This window comes from Opisthorchis viverrini (genome assembly GCF_000715545.1).
Source record: "Opisthorchis viverrini unplaced genomic scaffold opera_v5_338, whole genome shotgun sequence".
Taxonomy (NCBI): domain Eukaryota; kingdom Metazoa; phylum Platyhelminthes; class Trematoda; order Opisthorchiida; family Opisthorchiidae; genus Opisthorchis; species Opisthorchis viverrini.
In genome coordinates this window covers 339,080-364,025 of record NW_008751996.1, presented here as the reverse complement: position 1 = coordinate 364,025, position 24,946 = coordinate 339,080, and the positions used below count along the sequence as shown (strand labels likewise).

Genomic DNA, 24,946 nt, shown 5'->3' with positions numbered 1-24,946 from the left:
GGGACTGACGACACATTCATGGTAACGGAAATTGCCGCGAACGTATTAAAAGCGGAAAAAAACCCTAAACGATACGCCAAAGGTGGGTTTGAAATTTCATTAGGAGCTTATCACTTCCGGGGAGTTCTTCAGGACATCGAAACACAAAAACCCCTAACAGAACCTATCAAAGTGGTTTTCTATTATGGTTAGCTAAACTTTATAGCCAATGTGCTCCATAGCTAACTGGACTTCAAATTTGCTCAAATTATCGATGACATTCTTCAGATGAAGAAATGCTTATGTGACCATAGGTTGAATAGCTTTTATCTGCAGAAAGCTGATCATTTATTATCTATCTACGGTAAATTCAGAAATATATTTGCAAACTACGTTTTCTACCCCATAAAGACAGCAGTACTATCAGCATTACAGGAAATTAGGCCCTTATAAAACTATTAGATACTGTTTGAGCTGTAAAACTGGCAGCGTGTCGCTTAAACCTGAGTTGATGTTTGCCTCGGTTAATTTCATTAGGCTATCGATCTAAATCTCACTCCCGGCTAAATCTCGACTAGTTGTGACTGGCCGTTTTCAGAACTACAGACTTTATTTAAACAATAGTTATAATAATCCTCTAGTGTAAATGCCAGGCCACCCAAAGGAAAAAACGAGGTCTGGGTTACTACCGGGCTGTCCAGATTGATACAAGAGAACCCAAAATGCTGGGGTCGAGCTCGAAGTATGAATCTTCAGGCCAGTAATTTCGTGACTAATTGCTTGGGATATCGTGAGTTCATTTGGTCAATCTTTTTAACGGTATGGAGATCATAGTGACGTTCAAACAAAACAACTCTGTGGACATAGTGCGCATGAAGCAAGTCCAGAAAAGTTATTCCATTTTCCATCCAGTCGCCGCCAGTAAAATGAAGTAAAATGTTTCCTAGATCATCCACTAGAGACCTTCCATCGTCACGGTATAGGCACATGAACTGTGACAGTTAATGAATTCACTGACGCTGACCTTCCATTACGCAGTAAAGTAGATCTTTCGATACTTTCGGTGAAGAGCCTTGCTTGAGACATGGATCCTGATATTCTTTCAGTAGCCATTTCAAAATAAATCTCAATTAAGCTGTCAGGGTGCGATAGACCTGCCTTTTCTGATCGAATAGCGGTTTGCTTAACTTTTATTGGACGGACGGTGAACATTCAGCCGAAATAAGACTTCTCAAGGAAACGCTGCTTAACACGTAGGCCGGTTGTCTAAAAGCCACAAATCACTGATGTTTGACGACTTGGACGTTTTGCTCAGGATTTTTTCTTATTATTGTTAACACAGCAACTCCTTGATACAGTAATCATGGTACGTCGATTGAAGTAAGCACAAAGTTGACACTACTTGTCGGGTAACAGCATGTTCATTCGTTAGTATACGTCTCATCATCCCGCGAGTTCAGGTATCTCGGAAATTGAGGAAAAACGGTTAGGCCATTTGAATTAACTTGTTGCGGTAAGTGATGATCATCGGCTTCTTCCGAACTGGTTACAACCGGTGACGATTTTTTACTCCTTTTCACTACACGGAGATGTAGCTCCCGTCTACACTTCAACTTCAACAAAAACCAACATCAGTCTCAACTTACCCAGTGGGCGTATTTAATTTTTTTGAATTACAGCTCGGTTAGAGCGTTAACCGAAAACCTAAACCGCAGTTCCCGCTTTACTGGAGGTGCTGGTTAGGCGCTAAGCAACAGGTTTATTTGTTTACCATCAGAAACGAAGGGTTACAGGATGATGCAACCATAACCAGCCGGCGCAGTCCCAGTAAATGCTTTCTCCAAACCAACTTATTATTGATGTTATAGAGACCTGGTGTCCAAAAATTTAGCACACCTTACATACTTGTTATAATTGACAATTAGACATCTCATGACCACATCCAACGGTAGTTAACTGTTCATAAAAACATAATTTGCCTTTTCTATAGAGGAAAATGTTGGTAGCTCAGGTATCGTAGATGGTGGTCGTTGGCTTGTTCGCTGAGCTGGGCAATTTGATTGCAAACGTTTCATCACCAATCGAGGTGGTTGTGCGCACAACCACCAACCCACCGCTACGCACTACTACGCTCCACAATAACGCACTGATGATGTCACCTCGATTGGTGATGAAACGTTTGCAATCAAAATGCCCAGCTCAGCGAACAAGCCAACGACCACCATAATTTGCCTTGGAAAAGGAGTGTTGTTAAAATATAGTATACCGCATGTACACTGCTGACTAAACAGAACAAACTCTCTTGGAACCTAAACACATACATAAACGTCGCAAGTTGATTTGACACAGCATATTGTTTCCCGTGGAAACCATAAGTAACTTTTGGTGGATACTACCAATGTTACTGATTATTATCATTACACTTGACTAAAGGAACCAATCCAAACCGGTCCATTCCTACTGTAATTTCTCATAAGTTTTTCCACTTCAGATAACAAACTCTCGTACCGATGTTTCCGCCTTATCGGAATAGTAATTCAAGGTGAAACTTACCTGCATTCCAATTATACAGGAAATAAAGAAAAGTATCCCAATCAGCAGGCAGACGTAAGGGAGAGCTTTAATTGATTGAATAAAGGTCCAAAAGATTATTCTGATGCTGTAACCTTGCCGCAATAGTTTGATCAGCCGAGCAGCCCGAAAGAGACGGAGGAACCCAAGGCTCAAAAATGCAGATTCCTAAAACGTGATGCACAAAATGACTTTGTTGAGAAATATTTCACCCAGCGATGAGATTTTCAAACAAAAACGCTTAATTGGTTTAGAATCAGTAAACAATTTGGATGGCCCAACTGGAAAATTCTCGTGACGGATGTTAATACGTTGTTTAGTTTCAACGTATTCCGTGTCAATCACTCTCCCGGTAACAAAAACCAGGGAAAGTTTTATGGAAGAGTTTAGGGTTAGAGAGGCACGTTTCTTCAAATTTAATGCAACACCCCAGCCGTGATTTACTTTCCAGTTACTCTAGTTCATTTACTATTACAGCAACAACTAACCTTGTCTTGCTTTTTGATCGATCTTCTCGAGCTAGCAGTCGTAGAAACTTCGCTTAAAGCCACCAACTACGTGTTTTTGAGTACATCAAGTATCCAGGTTATCTTCACTAGGCGGTACTGTAAAAGTTCGTCTTGCAAGATTATTTTATAGCAAGGAGATATCAACTCTAATATGAGCGAGTGCGCTTGCTTCCAAACGTGGATATTTGCTGAATTCATTCACTTATGGATAAGTAATGGTGGTTTTAAAATCGTTTCTCCGTTTACAAGAACTGCTTCTGGGTTACAGTAGGCTCGAAGTAGCTACGCTTTTCCTATACGGTAAACAGCGAGTAAAAGATCGAAAAATGTCCAATCCAAGCACCAATTTATAGTATAGCTATTTAGAAAAATACTCCGTTTAACAAAAATGATGACTGAGCTTCAGTCACTACTTTATTTAACGAGTAGCGTACAAATATGTAGGTCCGCTAGTCTTTCTTGGTCCTATGTATACAAAGAATAAACATCAACAAAACTGGCATGACTGGTTATACTTTAGGAAACCCTCCACCTTATTAATCAAGCGAAGATTTATAACACCATTCGAATGCTAACTAATGTTTGTTACTGCGTGAGTTGTTTCAAAATCCGAAAAAATCGCCCTGGCGTGGACAAACTTATTAGGCATACGCTTAGATAATTCTGTTTAATTCAGTTCAGAAATATCACGCAACATTTCGGCTGAAATGCTCCGGCTATTCTTTACTAGAGTTTTGTTGTTACATTGGCTATGCCGGCATTTTTGCACGAAATAAACATATTTCGAACTATACTCAGATGTTTTTGTGCCCCGACGCCCACTGTAACTGCCGCTTATTGTGTACGACGGGGAGGATGTCGCAGACTGGCTATAAGAAATACAACGGCTAGATTGCAGACACCATGAATGCGAAAAATGGCCGTAGAATTTCATCATCTTATGTGACTGAATATATGATGAATTTTTGCGATGAATGTCTTTGTGGGGGACTAACTTCTCACTTGCTCGCATTAATCGGACGGCACTGATCCATGTTGCGGAAATTTTTGACCGTGTACGCGTCGTTGTCTGTTGACGTCACATTACTCCCCCCTAGAAATGGATTCACCCGAATTTACAAACCATCTGATACTACTTTAACCCATTTTACATTCTGAAAATAGTGTTTAGATAGTCATGCCATGTTTATTGTTGTATCTGTAACCTGCGGTATTTAAAATAGAATTTTTTGAAGCGTAACCTGTGGAAAATTTAAACGCCCACAACTGTGAATAAAATATAACCAACTCGAAACTTGCATGCTAACCAATAGGTAGGAATTTTGAACAAACTATTTGACATAGATAGCTGCTTTAACGGTTGACACCAAAAAAAACCAGTAGTCTAATAGGACATTGTGAACTAGTTTAAGAGCGAACCTTTGACCTGCAGGAGATTGAGGTGGCGGTTTTGTAGTTTAGCGAACAAAAGTACCGTAGCTAGGCGTGTCGAGAAGCGCTTGCCAGGTTTTGATATGTCAATAGTTTAGTTCAAACATGGGGTTTGGAGCCCAGATCATCGGAAGAATATAGTCTTCCGGTTTTGAGAACCATTGTTGGCATTCAGAAGACTGCTAGGCTGTTAAGGGCAGGAATCAAAATCTTCATTACAGACAGTCAAATGAGTTGAGCAGGTGAAACTGGTAAAACGTTCTATTGTCGAAGCTATACAAATAAGTACTGTGTGATCATGCAAGGAAGGATCAAAGGATTAATTGAGTCCATGTTATCTGGTGTATTTTGATTATACTAAGTAGGAGCACTTTATGTGAGTCAGGTACGGAGAAACGAATTTTAAAGCATTCGAACTTTGGTGAAGCTCAAGAAAAAAATAAAGCTACGCGCACCGAAACGCTTTGAAATGTGGTCTCACCTCAAACCACCAAAACTTAAAGCTAATAATTCTGATCATTCCTACATTCGCTACTGCGAACAACGGAAACAGTTCCAATCTTGGTAAATAAGAGCCAAAAAGGAAAACAAAGACTGACATTAGGAACAGACTGGGGGTTAGACCACCAAAATCTTATTTTCATGGTTTGGGTAATCTTGTTGATAAAAGGTGTTTCACTCGAAAATGCTGGTGGAGGGTAAACACACCGTTGTTCATAGACGAAAAAAACAAGATAGGTAAACAGTTCCACGTTTTATAGTGCACTGTGTCTAGTTGAACGTAAAAGACTTGTCAGAGAGAAGAATCTCAGATTGGTGGTAGAAAAAATCGCTTAATGAACTTTGTCCTGGGAAACTTGGTGAACGCAAATGAATAGGAATGGTGATTGGGCGGCCGAATGGGGAGCGGACATTCAGATTCGACTTAGAGAATATAGGTGAATCTATTAAATATTCATATATCCCCTCATTGATAGGTGTTTAATACCCTGGCCCCAGTCTTTGGAATTGCCTAAAATGTTGATGATTTCCCAAGAATAATGTTGATCTACAAATCGTTTGCTGTCATAATCCTATTTCCTGGGTTATTTTAGCTGCACAAACTCTTTATTCGTCATTTAATCTACCATCCCCAACGGTAAATAAATTTAAAACATTCGGTGACCCCGAAAACTGAATAAGTTGCATTGACGGATGCTGTCGAAATAATTTTTGTACATGGTCAAAACTGCCTGAAAATCTAACGTCAGTAAAGTGGCTGTCATGGAATCCTTTTTGATCTATTGAAAACTTAAAAGTTGGGTTATCAGAGTGGACACCGCTTACCATATTTATCTGTTTATGGCAGATATGCGGTCATCCGTCCTCAGTCATAGATTAACAACAGAGCTGACACCCACTCACGTGTCAGGCGTGTCATTTAGGGCTGCCAATACTCATTTCGTCCCTTTTTTTGTGTAGGCGTTTACTTATGGTTTGCTAAGTTGCCTGTTGTTTTAATTCAGTGAAGCGTTGAAAGTTATGTATTGATAACTGTTATTCACATAAAATATAGGTGACGATAGCCGTTGTCCGCAATAATTACAAGTAAATCCACACAGGCCAATGACTGTAACTAGTTCTTGATTCTTATAGCACTTGGTCAAGCTTTAGGGTGTAGCATCTTTTGAGAGCTAAGCAACTTGAGGGAATGGGCATACATCCGCTAGTTCAGTTCACTCCCAGACGCATGAGCTCCTCTGGCTTACAAAGCGAGCAGCGGTATACTACGTGGGACCGAAGGAGTTTACTTTGCTAGTTGTTTGACATTTTTGATTATGTCAGCTACTCGCCTGGTTCACCAGTAGCTGTATGATTCTGCTACGTCTGCCTGTGTAACTAAAAATTGGTGATTAGAGACCCAAGATACCCATCCACGGAGGCACAGTTGTTGGCTCGAATGAGTTTACTGCTAGTGGTTTCATGTCTCGCTGTACTGCATATCTCTGGGTCGCTTTCAATCACTACAAAGCTGAGTGAAAAGAACCCTACTGGCATCGGGTCCAGCGTAAACTATGGAGCGCAAGAATTCATCTATCATGAGAGAGTCCCTTCTTCCAAATTCACCTGGCGTACCTTAACATTGCTAATCCAGTTTTACCACCAGATTTGAATAATTATTTGGGTACATGGTTGGCGAAGGACTGACAGCATCCGTATATCCCCCGTTTGTGGGGACTCAGGTTTCTGGTCCATAAAGCAGTACGGATGACACTGCCGTCGTGAATACTCTATCACTGACGAGCGAACTGATTTTGCGCAGGCGCCAATGGCTTCTCAGACTGGCGAAAACTGCCCTGGTATTCCCAGGTATAGAGAGAATCTTATCTCCACCCAGTCTAAAGGAACCTTTACAACTGTCCAAGCAAGAAAATTTATCTACTACGTCGACTCGCTCGTTTTTGGGTATGGCACTGGAGTTTTATCCCAGCAGTTCTGCCGATGTGAAGCTCAAACCAAAAAGTGCAGCTGGATTCCTTAGGCTATTTGAAACGGTTTGTACATTGGAAGGATCCGCAGTGGGAAAAGCAACATCTTTAGTGTACTCAATGTCCGCAAGTGAACGTCCAAGAAGCATTTGATGGTGCAAGTGGAGCAGCAGATCAATAAAAAAATTTAACACGAATGGCAAGCAGGCTTGTCTTACACCAGTGGACGTGATTAATTCTACTTTGCGCCTACATTATTTCCCATAAGATACCCCCATGAAAGGTACAGCTCGGTAGTAAGACCTTTGATTTTAGACATTACCAAAGTTGCTGACGATCGACAGAGTTGAAAGCAACTTTCAAATCAAGGAGAACAGCCAAAATAGGAGGTTTGAAAGAGGGACGCTGCTCAAGAATTTTTTCCATGGCAAACAAATGATTGATGGATTTTTGATCACGGTGAAATTCAACTTGGTCCCCACGAGACTGTCCCTACTGATAGTCAATCAGCAAGCGCAAAGTAATGCCATAGAAAACCAAGCCAACGGGCTAACGCCATGGTGGCCCTCGCCTGGCGGTTTCTCACGGTTTCTCAAAACTCAGATCATAGTTGAGATGCTTCATTACACTGGGTTCTGTTTTCGTCCCAATTCTTTTGTTGTATGGTCAACACTGGTATGAACACTGGCGTCAACACTGATATCAAGGCGTGGTAACAACGGGACGGAAAAAAAGTCATTCCGTTCAAAGCAAGTACTTGGTGCTAATTATAGCACGAACGGGTGGCTTTGCAGATATTAAAAAAGGTTATGCAGAGTATTGGACCGATTGGGTGATCGTCCCTCAGTTGAATGTAGAAATTACCATATACATTAGAATGCCATGGAGATTGAGGGAGAAATAATCAGAAACCAAGAGATTAATATTAATATCAGGAGCGGATGGAAGATGGTGGCGTATGTACTGAGGGCAGAACACAGTTAAAAGTTCGGAATTTACGGGGAATGACAATGCATGCCGAAAAAAGTGATAGTTGAGACGACAGAAATTAACATGAATCCCGGGACGAAGCGGAGTTGTTAGGCGTGGCTGACACGCGTGACAACATTGATGGACGCTAGAAAGTGTTAGTGCTTAATTGACAGCAAAAAATTTATTCAAATATACAGTGGGAAATCTAATCAGGAAAACGATTTACAGAATTATCACTCAGAATTTATACCAGCAATTATGAAGGACACTCAGAAGGAGACTTCAAATGAAGTTTGTGAACTAAAGGGTCAGACTCCAGATGCCATCAAAAATTATTTCGGGGCTTTCCGTAGCCTATTAGTGAGGCATGTATTCAAACACACCCCCACAAAAAATCTCTGTCAACACTTGCCAATGATGTAATCTGTCGTTGATTGGCTCTTTGTCTCTTATAAACCCGATCTAGCTTACAAACAAGTTGCTGGACTGAGAGACCATTTGTACAAAAACGTGGCTAAACAACAACTACTCCAGTGCACAGCATAGACCGCACATTCTCTGGGAAAAAGCAGGCACTATAACGAGTCAAAAAATATGAAAATATAGACAACGAATAACAATAATGGTGCTTAGAACAACTGTCTTCTTACGGCTAAGAAAGGTCATCATTTGTAAGTTATCAAACCAGAAATATATGTTATCGATTCAACCAGTTATAAAGCACTAGAAACTCAACAAATCATTGCAGTTATTGGTACTGTCTGCGATTCCCTCAGTGGAATGTAAATACGGCTGCCAATAAATGCTGTACAATAGGTTCAACAACCCTTGAGCTGACACGTGTCCAAGGACCTGTCTAAATGTTTCCACGAAATGGTCTGAATTATTGTTCCTACACTTTAATGTCTTGAGGTTTTAAGATGCAATATCCTATCCTATTTAATAAAACTTTCATTTGTCCTTATAAGTAAATTTGCAATTTTTCGCTCTCCATATTGAAGTAAACTAGCCTTCTCAAATGACCAGTGATAATCCTTTCATTTTTAAATCAGTTTCCCCAACCTGAGAGAGCCCTACTTTATGCTATTGCGCTCTGAAAGTCGGATTTATTTCTCACCCCTCTACTGGGCATTGTTAGCGTGTCTGACCTCACAACTGTGTTTGACGTTCCAGTGAAAACGATTTCTTATTCCTTCGTATTGGAACAATTGTCAGATGAAGTGGAACAGTGATAGACATCCTTGTTGACTTTGTGATCAGAATAAACAGGAAGCCGTGGTGAAATTTTACCGGAGGATCTTGTTGGATGCCCAACTATTTCAGCTTCGAACACGATCATATTGGCCCACCGTTCAAATTGTTCGTTGCATTCTGCATGACATTACGCCTAGGTGATTGGTAGGATTATATCTGTACAGGCTTTTGGTTCTTATCTGAATAGAGTTTGTATGTATTATCACGATTTTATCATTATCATGATTTTACTGGGCTTGAATTGTTATCCATGTCGGATTGAGTACCAACAGTACCCAAAAAGAGCCATAAGCTGAGAAATTCTGTTTATCTTAGACACATGTTTTAGGTGCACCCGTAAATCTAAGACGGTATCACATTGACTTTTGGTCTATTATTTGATATAACTCGTAGGTAAACCTCATTCAAGATTTATCCTGTAAATAAGGTCAGCTTATATACAAAAGCCGCGAAGCTTCGTGCATCATTTTGATCGGTACTGGGGATAATCAGCAATGTGATCCTCAACTTCCAGCGAGACCAAACATGTGACGACTTTGCTCGTAAGTGTAGATTTTGCCGTTCGGCCTGGAGCGGCCGGTCACAAATGTGATCAACTGGAACTTAGGCAGGATGCAGTGACAACCATCCTTCTCTCTCCCCTTTTTTATAACGCGATCGAGTATCGACTAGCTATCGAGTGACGATTGTCAATAAGCCGTACGTAGGTAGAAGGAACAAACGAATATTTCATAGGATGGTTGGAATTTCCGTCTGAAATGTGGTGGCTGTCACTCCCCTTTTTACTGTGATATTTCGGCTCGGTCCCTAAAGAAACGAGACCCTCGGAAGCCAAAAGATATAGGAGTTTTTCATCCTCCGCGGCATAAACAATAGTCTTTATCACTTAAGAAGATCGAAACTCCAAAATAACCAGTTCAACATTCTTTTACCAAAATACTTAAAAGTAGCTATGACGCACAGTTGCGCATCATACGCAGATCGAAACGCATTTCTATGTGCAGAACATAAGTTGAGTATCTTACCTGTAGTTCCGATACAAGCACATCCGTGATACTACCAATCACTGTGATAAAATCAAATATGTTCCATCGATCACGAAAATAATTCTGAAAACAAATGAAAACGAATAACTTGTTTTTCCGTATTTAACAGGAGGATCAAAATGAGATGTTATCGTACACCAACTAATCACCGTGTTTCTGTATAAGTTAGTCAGATAGTGAACTAGTGAGTTTCCTCTGTTTTTACGACTTTGCTTATTTGAAGATAGTGCTTCATTTTCTACGAAAGTTATATACAGCTGTGGTGAACAAACGAGAATCAATCATATACTTCATTGCATGGTAAATTCCCCATCCATTGACTTATATGTAATAGGTATATTCAAAAGGACTTTAGCGCAGGGTTCTCCTTTTAGCAAAGACTTCTTGTGAGGTCCTCGTGCAATTAGAACAACCATCTATGGGAACCTAGCTACTCTGTTGCGTTTTTCTGACTTCTTGAGATGTACTGTATGCAACTTGCGAAAGCTTTTGCCTTCCGTTCTCCATTTACATGCGTCATCCATTACGGATTTCCAAGAGAACTATAGGTAGACTAGTGGGTGTGTGGAAATGATTTTGATGGTGAAAACCACTTGCGTAGAGCTGACCTACTTTTGCAGTTGATCCTGTGAATCCCATCAAAAGACTGGGCAATAAAACCAGAGACGTCAAGTGCCGCCAATTGGGGGAACCATGGTGGATTACCATAAATATTAGCACTACGGTAAACACTGAGAAGCTGGTGCGACGCTTCTATTAGAACACCTAAAGTATTGTATTTTCCTAAATATTTTTGTCAGCTCGGTGCCCCCAATAAGAATCATTACAATCGTTTTGGATAAATAAACCGCACGTGAGCAATAGTAGCATACGTACATACATATGTACATATGTATATGTATGTATACGTGTGTATCAGCAGCATAAGTGGCAGTGAAGAATTACTTAGGAATAAGTAGTAGGAGAATAAGTAGCACCTTCATTTCAGCTGTCCACTATACTAATAACGCTTAACTCGGGAAAAGTAGTCATCAAAAATTGATAAACCGCTTACATGACTCTGCTTTATTCTTTAGTCTTCCACTGTTCTGAGTGGTGTAAATCTTCTGTGTTTCCACTTGTTGGGTCACATGATAGGTTTCTATCAATCTTCTACGAGTCAACGGCAAAATATCTCAGCCTTTCTTGATGTAAAGGCAGTATGTGGTTAGAAATTGCCTCTTTCATACGGTCTGTTTTGGCATCTTTTAGTATCCATTGAGCAGAGAAACAGAAGTGTATTTGAAAATCGCGTCCGTCTTGCACGCGTGTCAGTGAATCAAGCACATTTGATCATACGCACCTCATAAAATGGTCCATGCTTTCGCTCATATTGTTAAATGTTGAACACTGGCGGCCGTTTCATCTAACAGAGGTAACAAATTTGCCTATATTCCCGTCCACACAACTTTTCAAAGGTGAAAGGCAGCGCTGAAAGTTGAGAAGATATGGGCAGCCTCAATTCCACTTTGTACACTGATCTAACCCACTCAAATGGTCTCCTGTTACATTAGTTTTTCGGAAAGACGATATTCTCAGTTTCAAATCTAGCTTCACCGTGTTTTTCACATCTGTTCGAAGCCCCCTTCACTGAATGAAACAAATTAGATTCTGCAGCTGCGCTTGTTACACTTTAGCCTTCGAGAGCAATCAATCTATTGTTGTCTCACTTTCAGACAGAGAACTTTTGGGAACAAAGATAACACGAATTGTAAGGGAAATAAACTTACTTTTGGTCCAAATGCTAGTATTTTGAGCATGCATTCTATAGAGAACATCACGGTGAATGCTGAGTTGAAATAGAGCAGCGTGTTACAGTAGTTGTGATATGCCTGTTGCTCCGTGTCCATTGTGAGATGCGTCGATGATTTTTGTTCTTGTCGATGATACTACGTACATAGAAAGCAAAAGGGCATTCAAAATAAAAGCTGGAAACCAGGATATTGATGGATACATGGTATTTGGGTGGAGGCATTGCTAATCTGTCACACAGTGATTTGTCAGTCAAATGTTATCATGTATAACGTCAAGAGTAAATCCCCCATCAAACAGTCAATAAACTCTAGGTTACTCCATTGCTTATCAGATTCCGCGATATTGATTTCTGGTTCCAGAGAGGGAGGTTAAAACTCAGTTACCTTCATGAACATTAAATAGGTTGGTATAGGTATATATGTGCAAATATAAACACCACTGAGCTGTCAGCAGTGACTTACAACAAGCCATGTTTAAGCTGTCTAAGTAAGCACAATTGGTTTTTGATTGAATAAGCTTGGTATTTATAGGAGTCATACATGTTTGGTAGTCCCAAAATACAGGTCATAACCGATTCGCGCCCGAAATGTGCTAGGCTTTCTTATTCTGCAACTTCATTTGATCAATGCCTAGTGAATTATCTAACATTTAGTGGGCGTCATGAGGAGCGCCCACGCGGTGGATTTTGACAGATGTTTGAGTCGGTAGCTTGTATCATTTGAACATTACTATTTAGGTGTGTTTGCCCAATGAGCAGCATCGGTACTTTGTAGCTCCTCACTTCTATGAACAACGAGCTCTGAAACAATGTTTAGTTTTATCAGGAACGGGATACTAACACACCATTATTACAGCCAATTATGCGACAGTGTGACAAATTACGAGCTCAACCGCCTTGCTGTACAGCGCAGCGTGGAGAAGCATTAAAGTGAATTAAATACACAAAGTTGGCTCACTTTCATCATCAGAACAAGCGTATTTATTGCAATCATCACCATAATGTAGCATTCAAACGGTGTTGAAACTACCAGACGCCAGATGCGATACTTGAGTGAGTTGCGATCTTTCGGCATATATCGACACAAAGGTGATGCGTTGATGGCAAAATCGATACATCGTTTCTGGAACAAAAAGAATTCGCAGATATATATGAAAATTAAGTTCATTTGGGAATGTTCCGGAATATTGTTGTTTTTGGACTGATTCAACAGTTGCTAGCCTGTTTGCCGAGGCTGGTGATTTATTGCGAAAGTCTCCAGTTGCAAAAAAGACAAAACCTAATTTATTTTCGGTGTCATGTGCGAAGCATCCTTTTCCTCTGATAAATTTGCATTCACTCAATTACTAGCCGCTCATCCTCATGGGGCAGAATTTGTGTCCGTAGATATAACCAGGTTCATGTGGTTAAAAACAGACCAGGATTGAAGTCGAGAAGGCTTATAATACTGAAAAGTTTTAAGGGGGTACAGAAATGGGCAATGACTGCACATAGGGGTATTTTCGGAAGATAGGAAGGATGAGGGTATGGGATGTGATAACATTTATTCCAGCCAAACATATTCCTTGTGAATTGGTCTAAGGAAAACGTTATTTCTTTTAGGAGACTAACTGGTTTTCGGTCACCTGATATATATCTGTATATATATATAGCTTTCGCTTAACAAATAAGTGCTCCTTCCTCCGAACAGCGAATATCCTAATGGGTTGTTTAAAGCTGAGAGGTCGTTAAATTCGGGGAAAATAGCTGACGCAGAAATTGTTCAACTGTTCCCACATCTACTCATTTTTCATCTTCGGTCAAAAAACGGCCTTCTACATGGGCAGAATTACCTGTAGAGGACAGAATATGATCAGAATAGGCTAACTGTTTTTGATGCATAGGCACACCAGTCTAACGTCCGAAAACCTAAATTCCATGAGTGTTTTCTCAGGTCAGTTGATTTCGCATGGGTAGTCCCTATCGTTGAGCGTCAACGGGGAATATAAACTTCCCTTGACGCTTTAAATACCACTTTGTTAAATCAAGCTGTAACTGCGTTGAAAATACGCCTAGTTAATGCGGCTTTTCCAAAAAACGGTCGAATAATTTGAAGCTTGGAAACTGGGAAACTTGACAGGTGTAATTCAAACATACTTGGTTTTTGTCTATATCCATCTCCATCAGTTCGTTTTCTCCCTGTTTCTGGAATGTAATGATGATGAGTGCAACGAAGATGTTGACGAAGAAGAACGGGAATACAATAAAGAACACTATGTAGAAGACGGCCATTTCTTGTCGAAAATCTGCGATTGGTCCACGGTCAACGGAGGTGGTGTCGATTGAATGCTTCAGAACACTACATGTGCAAAATACAAAGGAGGAATTGCAATGATGTTAATTCGGTTTTGTAATCAAATACCGTCTAATTAAATGCCTGTGTGAGGCTAATAAGCTTCCTTTTAATGATGTTTACCGGTCGAAACGCGAGGGGGGTATCCAGCAAACAGAAGTTCCCTTCGACTAGGCCCATGCAATGAAACTTGTCAGAGGCTTTTTTTACGAGCCATGCGCAAGATCTGTTGGGTACCAAGCCTACTGGGTAGGGTTGACCCATACCACTTATAAAAGAATGAGGCAGTTGACTCTAAAATTCAGCAGTCATCACGTTTCGTTCCTACTTGGCTGCATCAGCTGAGAATCGGCTGCGCATATCACTGTTTAACTGTTTTCGCCATTCATTGTTTTTATCAAACCTGCCTGGTACACCAGTACACTAGAAGCGTCCTTGTACGACACATCGGGTCAGAGCATTCAAACTGAGTGACACCAAAACTGTCTTCGTTTGCTGTTAAGTGTTGAGCTCCATATGCTGGATTGTGTTCTTTACTTAAGAATTTTTCTTAATGAGGTTTCTGGAACAACACTTGATAGATACATTCCCAAAACGGTATGAGTGAGATGACGAGATTCATGAAATTTTGGAGCAGTGTCATGGCATGAAAAAGCTCATCATATTAGACACTGATGCGTGACTGTAAAAAAATGAAATGCGGACGAAATGTAGCTCAAACGCAGCCCCTCAGTGTGTGAAAAAACACCTCAATTATATAAATGAGGCATAATTATATATCCCATGGTATTGATATTGGTGGCTGGATTTGTGTACTTCGATTTCATATTGTTCTCGTTTAGAAAGTTCTCCTATCATGGCGCAATTATTCCACTTGTTCACATTCTTGGATTTCAAACCTGAAGGTCCGAGGAGACATATTGCTAAGGGGCTCTAATAAGGTAAAAATTAGGGTCCGTTGCTTGTCCTCTTTGGTGAAATGCATCAAAGTAATTACTTTAAGAGAGCGGGACTTTCAAAAATGAGCGAAATGAGCGTGAGTTAACGAAAATTCCTGAGCATCCCACAATCGATCTTGAACCTTACGATCTTATTAACTACCCAAAGTACCAAGAGCTTCATAAATCAAACAAACCGCTAGTAATTTAACTTAAAATAAGCAAACCGTAAAAAATACACTGTCGACATCCGGCTGATTCTATGTCTTACTAGCTTGTAATGGTCCCTCTTATCTCATTCTATATATTCAAAGTCAGTTTTGATCCGACTGCTCGTAATGGTTCGCTGTGCAGCTTATGCTGCTTATTTTAGAACATGTCCTTCTGAGAGCCTAACGATCTGGAATTAAGACGTCACTGAATTTAGCGCATGGTTTAACATGAAGTTCCCACCTTCAGGTTATAGCGCAGTAATATAAATGAATTTGTTAGCGAGCACAAACTCCTGTTGACAGACTGCCCAATTGCTGTGATTGACGAAGGTATCAAATTAGGTAGCTCTATAGTTCCTGGTGGGCTGCCAAAAACTTATCGTCTCACGAAGATCAGAGAAAGTTGCAGAACTCGCGATATTTGTGCTGTGGTGACATCGTGCATTATTCCCTCCAGTAGTGCTCTAAACCATTTACCAGCTAATTTTGGATCACCAGCTATGCATTCTGATTGATTCAAACCTAGTATCACCTGTCAACACCACGATCTTATTTTTAGCTTCTCCATTGGATAGCTTCGAATCCAAATGTTTCCACACACGGCTCGACTCAAAGTGCTCGTTGTTATACGTCCCTTTAGACGAACCATCTGCCTGTATCGTTTTCCTTCCTAATACTTAGCATGATTATCATTAGCACGCAAATTATTATTGCCAGTCGATGGTGCTATACTTACTTGGTTTTGGAAATCCAATTACTCAGATGTTTGCTTATAGGTACCTAAACGATTTTCAAGATTTGCAACACACCTTCAGTTACTCAGAACAAATAGATAATTGTGTATGTTACTTACGCCGGCCATCCTTCGCCAGTAGTCACAGTAAAAAGCGTAAGCATCGCATTGATCACATGGTCGTAGTTAAAGTCATGAGATCGCCAGGTACGATTTTTGACTGCCGGTTCTCCCCTTTCGTTGTATTCAAAGAATTGTCCACTGAAAAACGGTGAGGAAATGGTATTTTTTCTTGAGATCATGCGACACATTGAAAGAGTATTGTGACTTCTGCAGTGACAAAATCGAAACTGGAAAACTATTCATCAAGAACTAGGGCAACTTAAACGTGTATGACCCTGCCGATTCTTATGGTGGACGATCTAGGGTCCTTCATTTATCTGGTTTGCTTCACCAGCCATGGCTTTTCACCAAACAGCAGTTCAGTTCTAGAATGTCGTGATAATCATTCTTTGGAGAGGGACCAGTCTCCTCAACTAATTATGGATGAAACTTATATTGAATTTTGTTTTATATGATTGCAGACAGTTGCACCTAAAACCATGTTGGCAAACCAAAACAGTGCTCGTAATGAAACGTACAAAAAAGTGACAGTAACAGAAACTACTTAAAATAAGGAGCCGCAATAATCACTATGTTCGAGCTACAAACAAGATTAATTTCATGCAACTGCATATTCCTTGGCATGTCGAAATGCACTGTTATTGCTCAGTTTCCCGGATCTCCTCACATTACCAGTCGCTCAGTTATATTTGCTGAATTAAAGCACGAATCCCAGTGATTGTGAAAGGCTGGATAACGGTCAATTACAATGAATAATCCTTATGGAGCGTTTTAAAATCGTTTTAAGATCGGCAATCAACCATTACTGTACACGGGTGTTAAGTATGATCAAAAATCTCAAAAATAGATTCCTAGGACAATATATTGTGTGCTAATCAGGAGGCGAGTAATAAAAATTCTTTAGGTGAACGGACAAATTTTACATTGTAATTACCACTTCAAAGTGCACCGAGTACTACAATTTAAAAGACATTACTACTTCCAAAAGATTGCCACAGGTGAGAAACAATAACTAAGATATTCATGAGTAGTCAGATTCTCGGCTACAGAATACACAAAAATAATAAAATTATCTCATAAACGTAATGCGCACAAATAAGACAAACCCATTCATGGTAATAGTGTGGAATGTGAAACGAAAACTCAGGCAATCGAAACCGGTTTCAACCGTCAGACTATGGACGACCGAAATAAGCCTCGCGGTGAACTGTTATTTTACCACTAATCGCTTTTGACTTACAAACCGCGAAACTCCTATGGATACAAAAACGGTTGTAACAATGAGAGAAAACTACTGTGAATAGTCGCCATAGTTTACGTGGCAGCTTTGCAAGAAATTTCGATTAACCACTAATACTGTGGTTCACATTTGTGGTGTAAATAAAGGTAAGTAAAGAGCTGATTATTTTGTTGGTAAAACAGGTCTCCAATGCACTGAGAAAAACACTAAGCAGGTAGCTGTCTATTTCTAATCCGGCCTTTTTTTCAGTAAACCTAGTTTCTGGGGTTTGGATTATGGAGGATGGTCAGTAATCCAGACACTGTATTTAAAGGATTATTTGGTTTGCTTCTGTCATATTTGTTGTTATCCACCTCCACTTTAAGATGATGTATAACACTTCTATAATAACAGAATAAAGATTTCCATTTGAGGAAAACAACCGGCATGATAGTTAACCAAATATTGGGTTTCGCAATAATTTTTAAGGATGCGGAGCATCCTTCTCAATTTTTATGCTACCATCTCGAATAGCTGAACTAACTGACAAGCAGCTACCTTTATTGAAATGAATAATTTTTAAGGGAGGTTCGCTGCTTTAGGGAACTGTCTTTGGTGTGTTTGATGAAGATTGTCGTATAAATTAAGTTACATCCAGTGGGAAAATACGCAAATGGGGCCAGACACTGGTAACACATGACAAACACAAACGCGCAAAAGCTACCGACAGTGGAATACCAGCTGGTATACAGCTACTGGTTTACAGTACTAGTAAAAGAAGAAGGCCTTCGCTTCGGAATTATTTATTAGGAAGTGCCAACTGACCGGTTGCAAACCGTTGGACAGGGAAGCAAACCTCCCATTTGAATCTTATTTACAAAAACTAGACATCCATCTCCTCCTGAACGCGTCTTCTTGAATTTTCCTGGATATTCATTGACTCCAGTCATTCATCGCTCAAATCCAAGAAAATGTTACAAAGCGACTCCACAAATTCTACAACAGATCTCCCCTCTCCAAAAGATGTAAAGCGAAATTCCACGCACAACATACACTACTTGCGTGCCTCTCCATCAGTAGTATCAACGTTACACTAGTATGCTGCTAATAGAGTAATAGTATACAGCTAGTACAATACCGTCACATCATTAAAGGACTAGGTGCGATGAAATGTACACTCCTCATCCCCTCACGCGCTACAGGTCATAGGTCATAGGCTGATCGGAGAAAATATTAGTTCGTTTTTCTTCAGAGTACTAAACAGGAACAATCTTCCGCTTCTCATGATGGGCTCCAATAAAACGCTGTACAGTTTGTAATGACGTCCTAATGCATGGGTGCTTATACGCTGTTGATATCCAACATAATCTCTCCACTTGGCTATTATTACACGGGTATCTTAGATGGCCAAATAAAGCGCAGACTTGCTGTTCACTCAGAGAATACTATAGTATGTGGAATGTGCTTCTCATGGACACCAACATGTCCAGCTCATACCTAACGCTTCTTCATTTATTCTGTGATTAATGCCGCATGCATTCGTTTCCGGAAACACAATTCAATAAATCGCTGACAATGTAAAGACAAGTCGCAGCTGGAAAAAAGTGGAGGTTAATAATGGACTAGAACAAGGGATTTTGTCAACTTTGAAACACCTGATAAAACCACAGTGCCTCATCATGCGCGACCTCTTCCCTAGATCTCCAAAGTATGTCCATTCTGCACTGCAACACAAATGGTCAACTCGTACAATACCCTTGTCCGTCCCGCAGCCTCACCCGACGACACATCGATAAATGTTGTGCATGCATTCAGGTGGTTTATTTTATCCCTAATTACCAGTAAAATAGACTAGTTAGGAGCTTACTGGCACTCTTCTTTTGTCACTTTTGATATGTCGTTGCAGTAGAAGAACCGACCCTGGAATAGTTGGACCGCAATCACGGCGAAGATGAATTGGAATAGCCAGTAAACGATGAGTATGTTGGACACGTTCTTCAGTGAGCTGACAACACAGTCAAAAACTGCCTTTATGGTGAGAAAGAGGAAAAGTCGATGGAGATTATTAGGTCAATTTCGCACACGGCCAGTCTCGCATATTCCACGAGGATATGCGAATTGTGCCATGTTAGTCAAGGTGAAATAAACATTTTAGTGGAATACATTCAAATACAAATTACAGTGATTTTAAAGAGCTGTCCACATGAATTCTTCATTAATGGCATTCCCCAACTGAATATGCTGCAAAAAGGCCACCTCGTGTTTTAGTTGGCATGATATCTGAGGTATCATAGTTCGTTTTCATAAAAATATACCGAGATATGAGACTTCGGTTTAGGCTAACTCAGATAGGGACTAACGAACCGTTGAAATGTTCCATCTGAATGGCAGCCACTGATCTACTCGAAGAATCCTATCCTAATCAAAGTGTTGGTTGGAATTCCGCCGCATGTTTATATCAATGATGCTTTTGGATCCACCAAACTTCAGTGTTCTCGCACATATTAATACTCACTGATTGGATGGGGAATTAATTAAGGATTTTCAACCGTTTTCCACAAGAGCGCACACATTATGACCGATCCATACAGTTGCACAATTATGGTCGTGTGTAATAATTTAGCCCTGTCGTAAGCAACGTGTATCTGCGTAAAAAGGCCTTGTGTTCAGATAAATATAAATTAACTCGTGTGGCTAGTTACATGCATATCAGGAACCTTTCCTCCCAATTCGTATTTAAATAATGACAACTTTTGGTACTACTGTGAGGATATTCTACAACCTCAGTTGAGATTTCCTCCTGAAGAATATGGTGAAAAATCAAGAACCACTTGACGGTTGCTTTACCCTTATTGGGACTTATTATCGTGCTTAAATGCAAGTTAATCTCACTGCTGATTAGTCGTTTACGGGTGAGCGTTCTGGTCATCCAGAACGAGAGTTTGAGTCAACTCAGAAATTCGTGAGACGCATGCGTGATAACAATTAGGGCTCTTTTAGGTTCCAAAATCCACTTCATGTACAACACAAAAATCTGACAACTGTCTTTCATTATCGTTTGATGTATTCGACTTTCCGTGGGGTTTTCAGGTATTGATAACAAAATGCAGCCAATCACTACATTTTGTGCCTAACAGACTGAATTTAACAGGATTGTTTTTTGTTTGACACACAAGTCTTATGACGGACCCTTTTATTTGGTATGCTAACTTGATTTCCCTGGAGAGATCTCCGGTCGGCAGCATTCGTTGTAGATTATCATGAAAATTTTCACTGAACAATAACCAGCAAGTCTGTCACAGTAGGGCAGCGGGCGTTTTGGAACAAAGTGTGTGACCATTACAAGGTGTTTACAGGTTTTTTATGAGATATATATGAACATTTTGATCCTCATAGGTTTCCAGATAATCCAGGGGCAATTTTCCCACAAATCTAACTTTTCTGGGCATGAAATCCTACGGTTGTTTGCGTACCGATTTTTGCAGCAGAAAAATCACCACTTGACTCAGAACGATGGCTTACACCCTTTCACTATTCTGAAAGGAGACTGAGAGTGGATGACATTAGTATCCTCTTCTGATGGTTGATTTAAGCTCAAGATGACGTTTCTATAGCACTGTTTACCTGAGAAATATCACTGTAAATTTTTATTGGATAGACCCTCAAGTATAGTAAAAATGCACCCTTCTTTTTGTTATTTCCTGCTAGCTTGTTGTAGTAATCGTAAAAAGGTGACCAAAACTCTATGCAGGTTTATGCAAATAAGAAACTAACCTTTAACTTCGGCACTCGGTTAATCGTCTTTAATGGACGCAGTACACGTAACACTCGGAGTGACTTGATCGTATTAAGGTTTTTAGCTGATGTGTTGCCACCCATGTACCTGGAATGAGGAACGGCAAATAAAAAATACTGTTTTATTGGTGCGTCCTTAGTCCATGATTTACTTACATTGGGAAAACGCGACATATAACACTGCTCCCCGAGCCATCCAGTGCATCTAACACGAGCAAAACATGGGCTTTGCCTTTACCTCCTATACCAGAAAGCTCATTTTCTCGTCTAGTCATATGTTCCCTAGTTTTGTTTCTTCTTACGCGCTGCACCAAATAAACTCCTATTTCATCCTGACCGAGGCTATTCACAAAACTCTTATTGTCGGTGACCTTGTTCGTCATTTCTATACACTCATTCCAACTCCTAAACTAAATTATTTGCTTATCTTTTTTCTTAGAGGAAACAATCCACCGGCTTGCTGAAAAGCCTTTGACAGCCCACGACCCGTGATGCCCTTCTTCGGGCTTATGAGGTAGGCGCAGTCTCAGAGTTTCTGTCATTCTTATATCCATAAACGTGAGATTCACTTGAGTCCCTCGTGAATAACATACTGATGTGACATTGAGTGTATTTGTCATATTACCTCCCTTGTATTACAAGAACAACCTATCTGTGTTCGGCTGGTTGGAGTGATCAGAACCGGTCTTTAGACGCCTGTTCCCATTCCAAAATCTTTACATACTTTGGGATTCACCTCATCAGACTGGCACTGTCCTTGGCATGATTTCGAATGAGACGTTTCTCTCTTTTCTCCCATATTCTCCTGTTACTCTTTCGCATTCATCGCTTGCATTCACTTTTTATGTTTGTGACCATGCTCTTCAAAAATAAATGATAATTAATAAGGGGCAACTGTGTCTCAAATTGAGCTTATCTGGGTGTCGCATCTTATAGAGCTTTGTGTCGATACACCCCATTCTTTTGACTAACCTACAAAAGTATTAGGGTAAAATATCTTGTTTGTACATGTTGATAATTCGTAGTTTTAAAAATCTCTGTTTAATTGCACCGTTACGATCGGTTTATATGAGAGCAGGTGTAAACAATTGTGATGAACGACTGAATTTCTCATTATTCTAATGGAGGTAGTCCGTTTTAAGCTGAATAACCCAATGTAGTGACTAAATTTCAGTTGAAGCATGCAAATGTCAACGATGTGAATTGAAGCAAAAATGGTATCCTGAATAAAGTGGAGCGTGGGCGTGATTTAATTTGGCTGTCAGAGAATTCCCTTACGTCATATGATAACATTTCTCAGGAATTTTTCTCTGTGCGCAAACTATGTGTCCTCACATGACAGCCTGGCAAGTGGCTGGCTTTGATATTGACATCAGTTGGAGGGGGACAAAGGGAGATAAGCACTATTTTCATATACTGTCCCTTTTTGTTTCAACTTCAAATTTCATACAATTGCTTGGTTATAACTATGGAGACCGTTGGATTACTTTAGCTGTGTGTAGCCACGCATGATGTACGCTGGGCTGCCTCTTATGCGCAGCATTGTCATCCACTTGCGCTTGTTTCCACGGAAGTTGACAATTACGAGAGGTTAGCTCCACGTGTTGATGATTTTGAAACTGCATCCACCAACTAACGATCTGGTATCATTAGGTTGTGAGTTCAGATGACAAAGCTATTTATAACCTTCGCTTCAAGGCAACCGGCCTCCCCATATTTTTCAGTGTTTATCTTGCATATTCAAGTGTACCGAAAATAGTGGACTAATGTCAACATTCACCAAACCCAATCTTATTATGTCAGGCTTAGCTTACCTTCCTGATTATATCTGGTTGGCACGTATGTACTTCTAACCTTTTAGTTAATCCATTCGTTATGGACACGACCAGCTACACTTGAGGCTTACGACAGCGGTAAATTTTACGTCGACTCTTTGACGCATAAAGTAGGTACCCGTCACATGATTGAGTATTTTAATACACCAGTAGAATAACCAAATGAAAACGTAAAATGAGGGAAGCTCTAGTCTCATCAGCGTGCGAGATAAGCAGTTGTACGGCTTGAGCACATACAAATGTCTCCGAAGTTCTTGAGGTTCCTTGGTCACACTATAACTTATATGTTTTAATCTTCTGACGAAGTAGTAAGAACAAGGAAATCTCCACCAAATGCTACCATGGATTAAGTCATATTTTGACTCACACAGAGAGTTTCTTGGGCGAAACACAAGGTTTAACATACGCATGACCAAAATGACAGATGTCTAGATTCTTCAGATGGTCACAGCCATTTCAACTATAAGGACTGAGTTCTGCTACTAGTTTCTAACTTTCAATTTTGTTGCCCAATTTGAGACTTGTGGCCAAGTGTTTTGCCCTTATCACCCTTAGATAAATGTCTTGACTAAATCCAAAGTATTGAAGAAATTTGAGTTAGTCGCGCCGATATCATATATTACCGTAAAACTGAACTCATTGTAAAGTCATAACTACAGGCCAATGGTCATTATTCACAGCTTAAGCAAGACGAAGAGCACCGGGACACATCCGCACATGAGACTGCGTCACAATCTAATCGAAAGCTAAATTTTTATGTTTTGATAAAGTTGTCAAACTTTCTCTGTTCCACTAAAAAATTGCGGTAAATTCTGACTGTATACTGTTAAGTGGAAGGTCAGCTCGTCGAGTGTTCTAATAGTTACCTTTTTTATGACGGCCGCAAATAATCCAGTAGCTGGTCCACGATAATAGTGTGAAGAACTGGCACTTTCAGTGGGTTGGTATTGTGAAAAAATTCTTTTTGAGCAAGACGCGTACCGCGGAAATGAATTAGCTGCTGCTCTCTCTTCCAGCTTCGAGTAACTTTTTAGTGACTAAAAATCACCCAGCATGACTCAGCTGAGTCGCACAATGCTACTGCTCCCCAGCTCGACAGGTGCTTTGTTTTCTAACGTATATGAGGCTTTTCTGTCCAATAATAAACTTTTGTGAAGGTGGGAGCTATCTTTTATTGACTGGTTACAGTTTATATACTTAAATTGTAATGAATAGCGCCATTTCTTGATTTATGAGACTTTCCAGTGTCTACACGTTTGAGTACCTTCAGCAGCTAAATTTGTATTCAATTTATAGTATTTGGTAATATAAATTCGGAATGACACCCATTATTTTTTTCACAGATATATGCGTCATCAAGTGCTGAAATGAGCCGACGATTATTATCAGTGTCTACAAACCATCAGAAGGCTTAGTAATTGATAGTCTGTTTTGCACTTTACTCCATCTGCGTGATCGGAACGGTATGATGACTTCATTCGATTGGGCTGGAAATGTATTTTCAGTATTCACCTGACTACTGATTAGTAGTTCGAATTATGTTCTACACCATCAGTAATGTGTATCGTACCTGTCCAGGGAAAAGTGATTCATTGCAGGTTACTAAGAGAGTTAGGAGCTGGTGAATGTTATTTCTTCTGAATTTTTGATGACCTTTTGTTTAAAACAGTTCAGAGAAAGACGATGGACTGCTGAATTATTAAGTGCTTTTAGCACCAGCCAGGTCGTCAATTTTAT

At 40.1% G+C, this 24,946-nt stretch overlaps 1 protein-coding gene across 1 annotated transcript in view; it reads right to left on the bottom strand.

Moving 5' to 3' along the window:
- The window catches only part of T265_10149 (hypothetical protein), a gene marked incomplete at both ends in the record, with an annotated part of 30,225 nt that extends 8,767 nt beyond the window's left edge, over positions 1-21,458 (bottom strand). The window contains 2 exons of the mRNA XM_009176436.1: positions 12,000-12,158; positions 21,354-21,458. Of these exons, the coding sequence (XP_009174700.1) occupies positions 12,000-12,158; positions 21,354-21,458 (264 nt within the window). The remainder of the gene's footprint in view (positions 1-11,999; positions 12,159-21,353) is intronic.
- Positions 21,459-24,946: the final 3,488 nt, after the last annotated feature.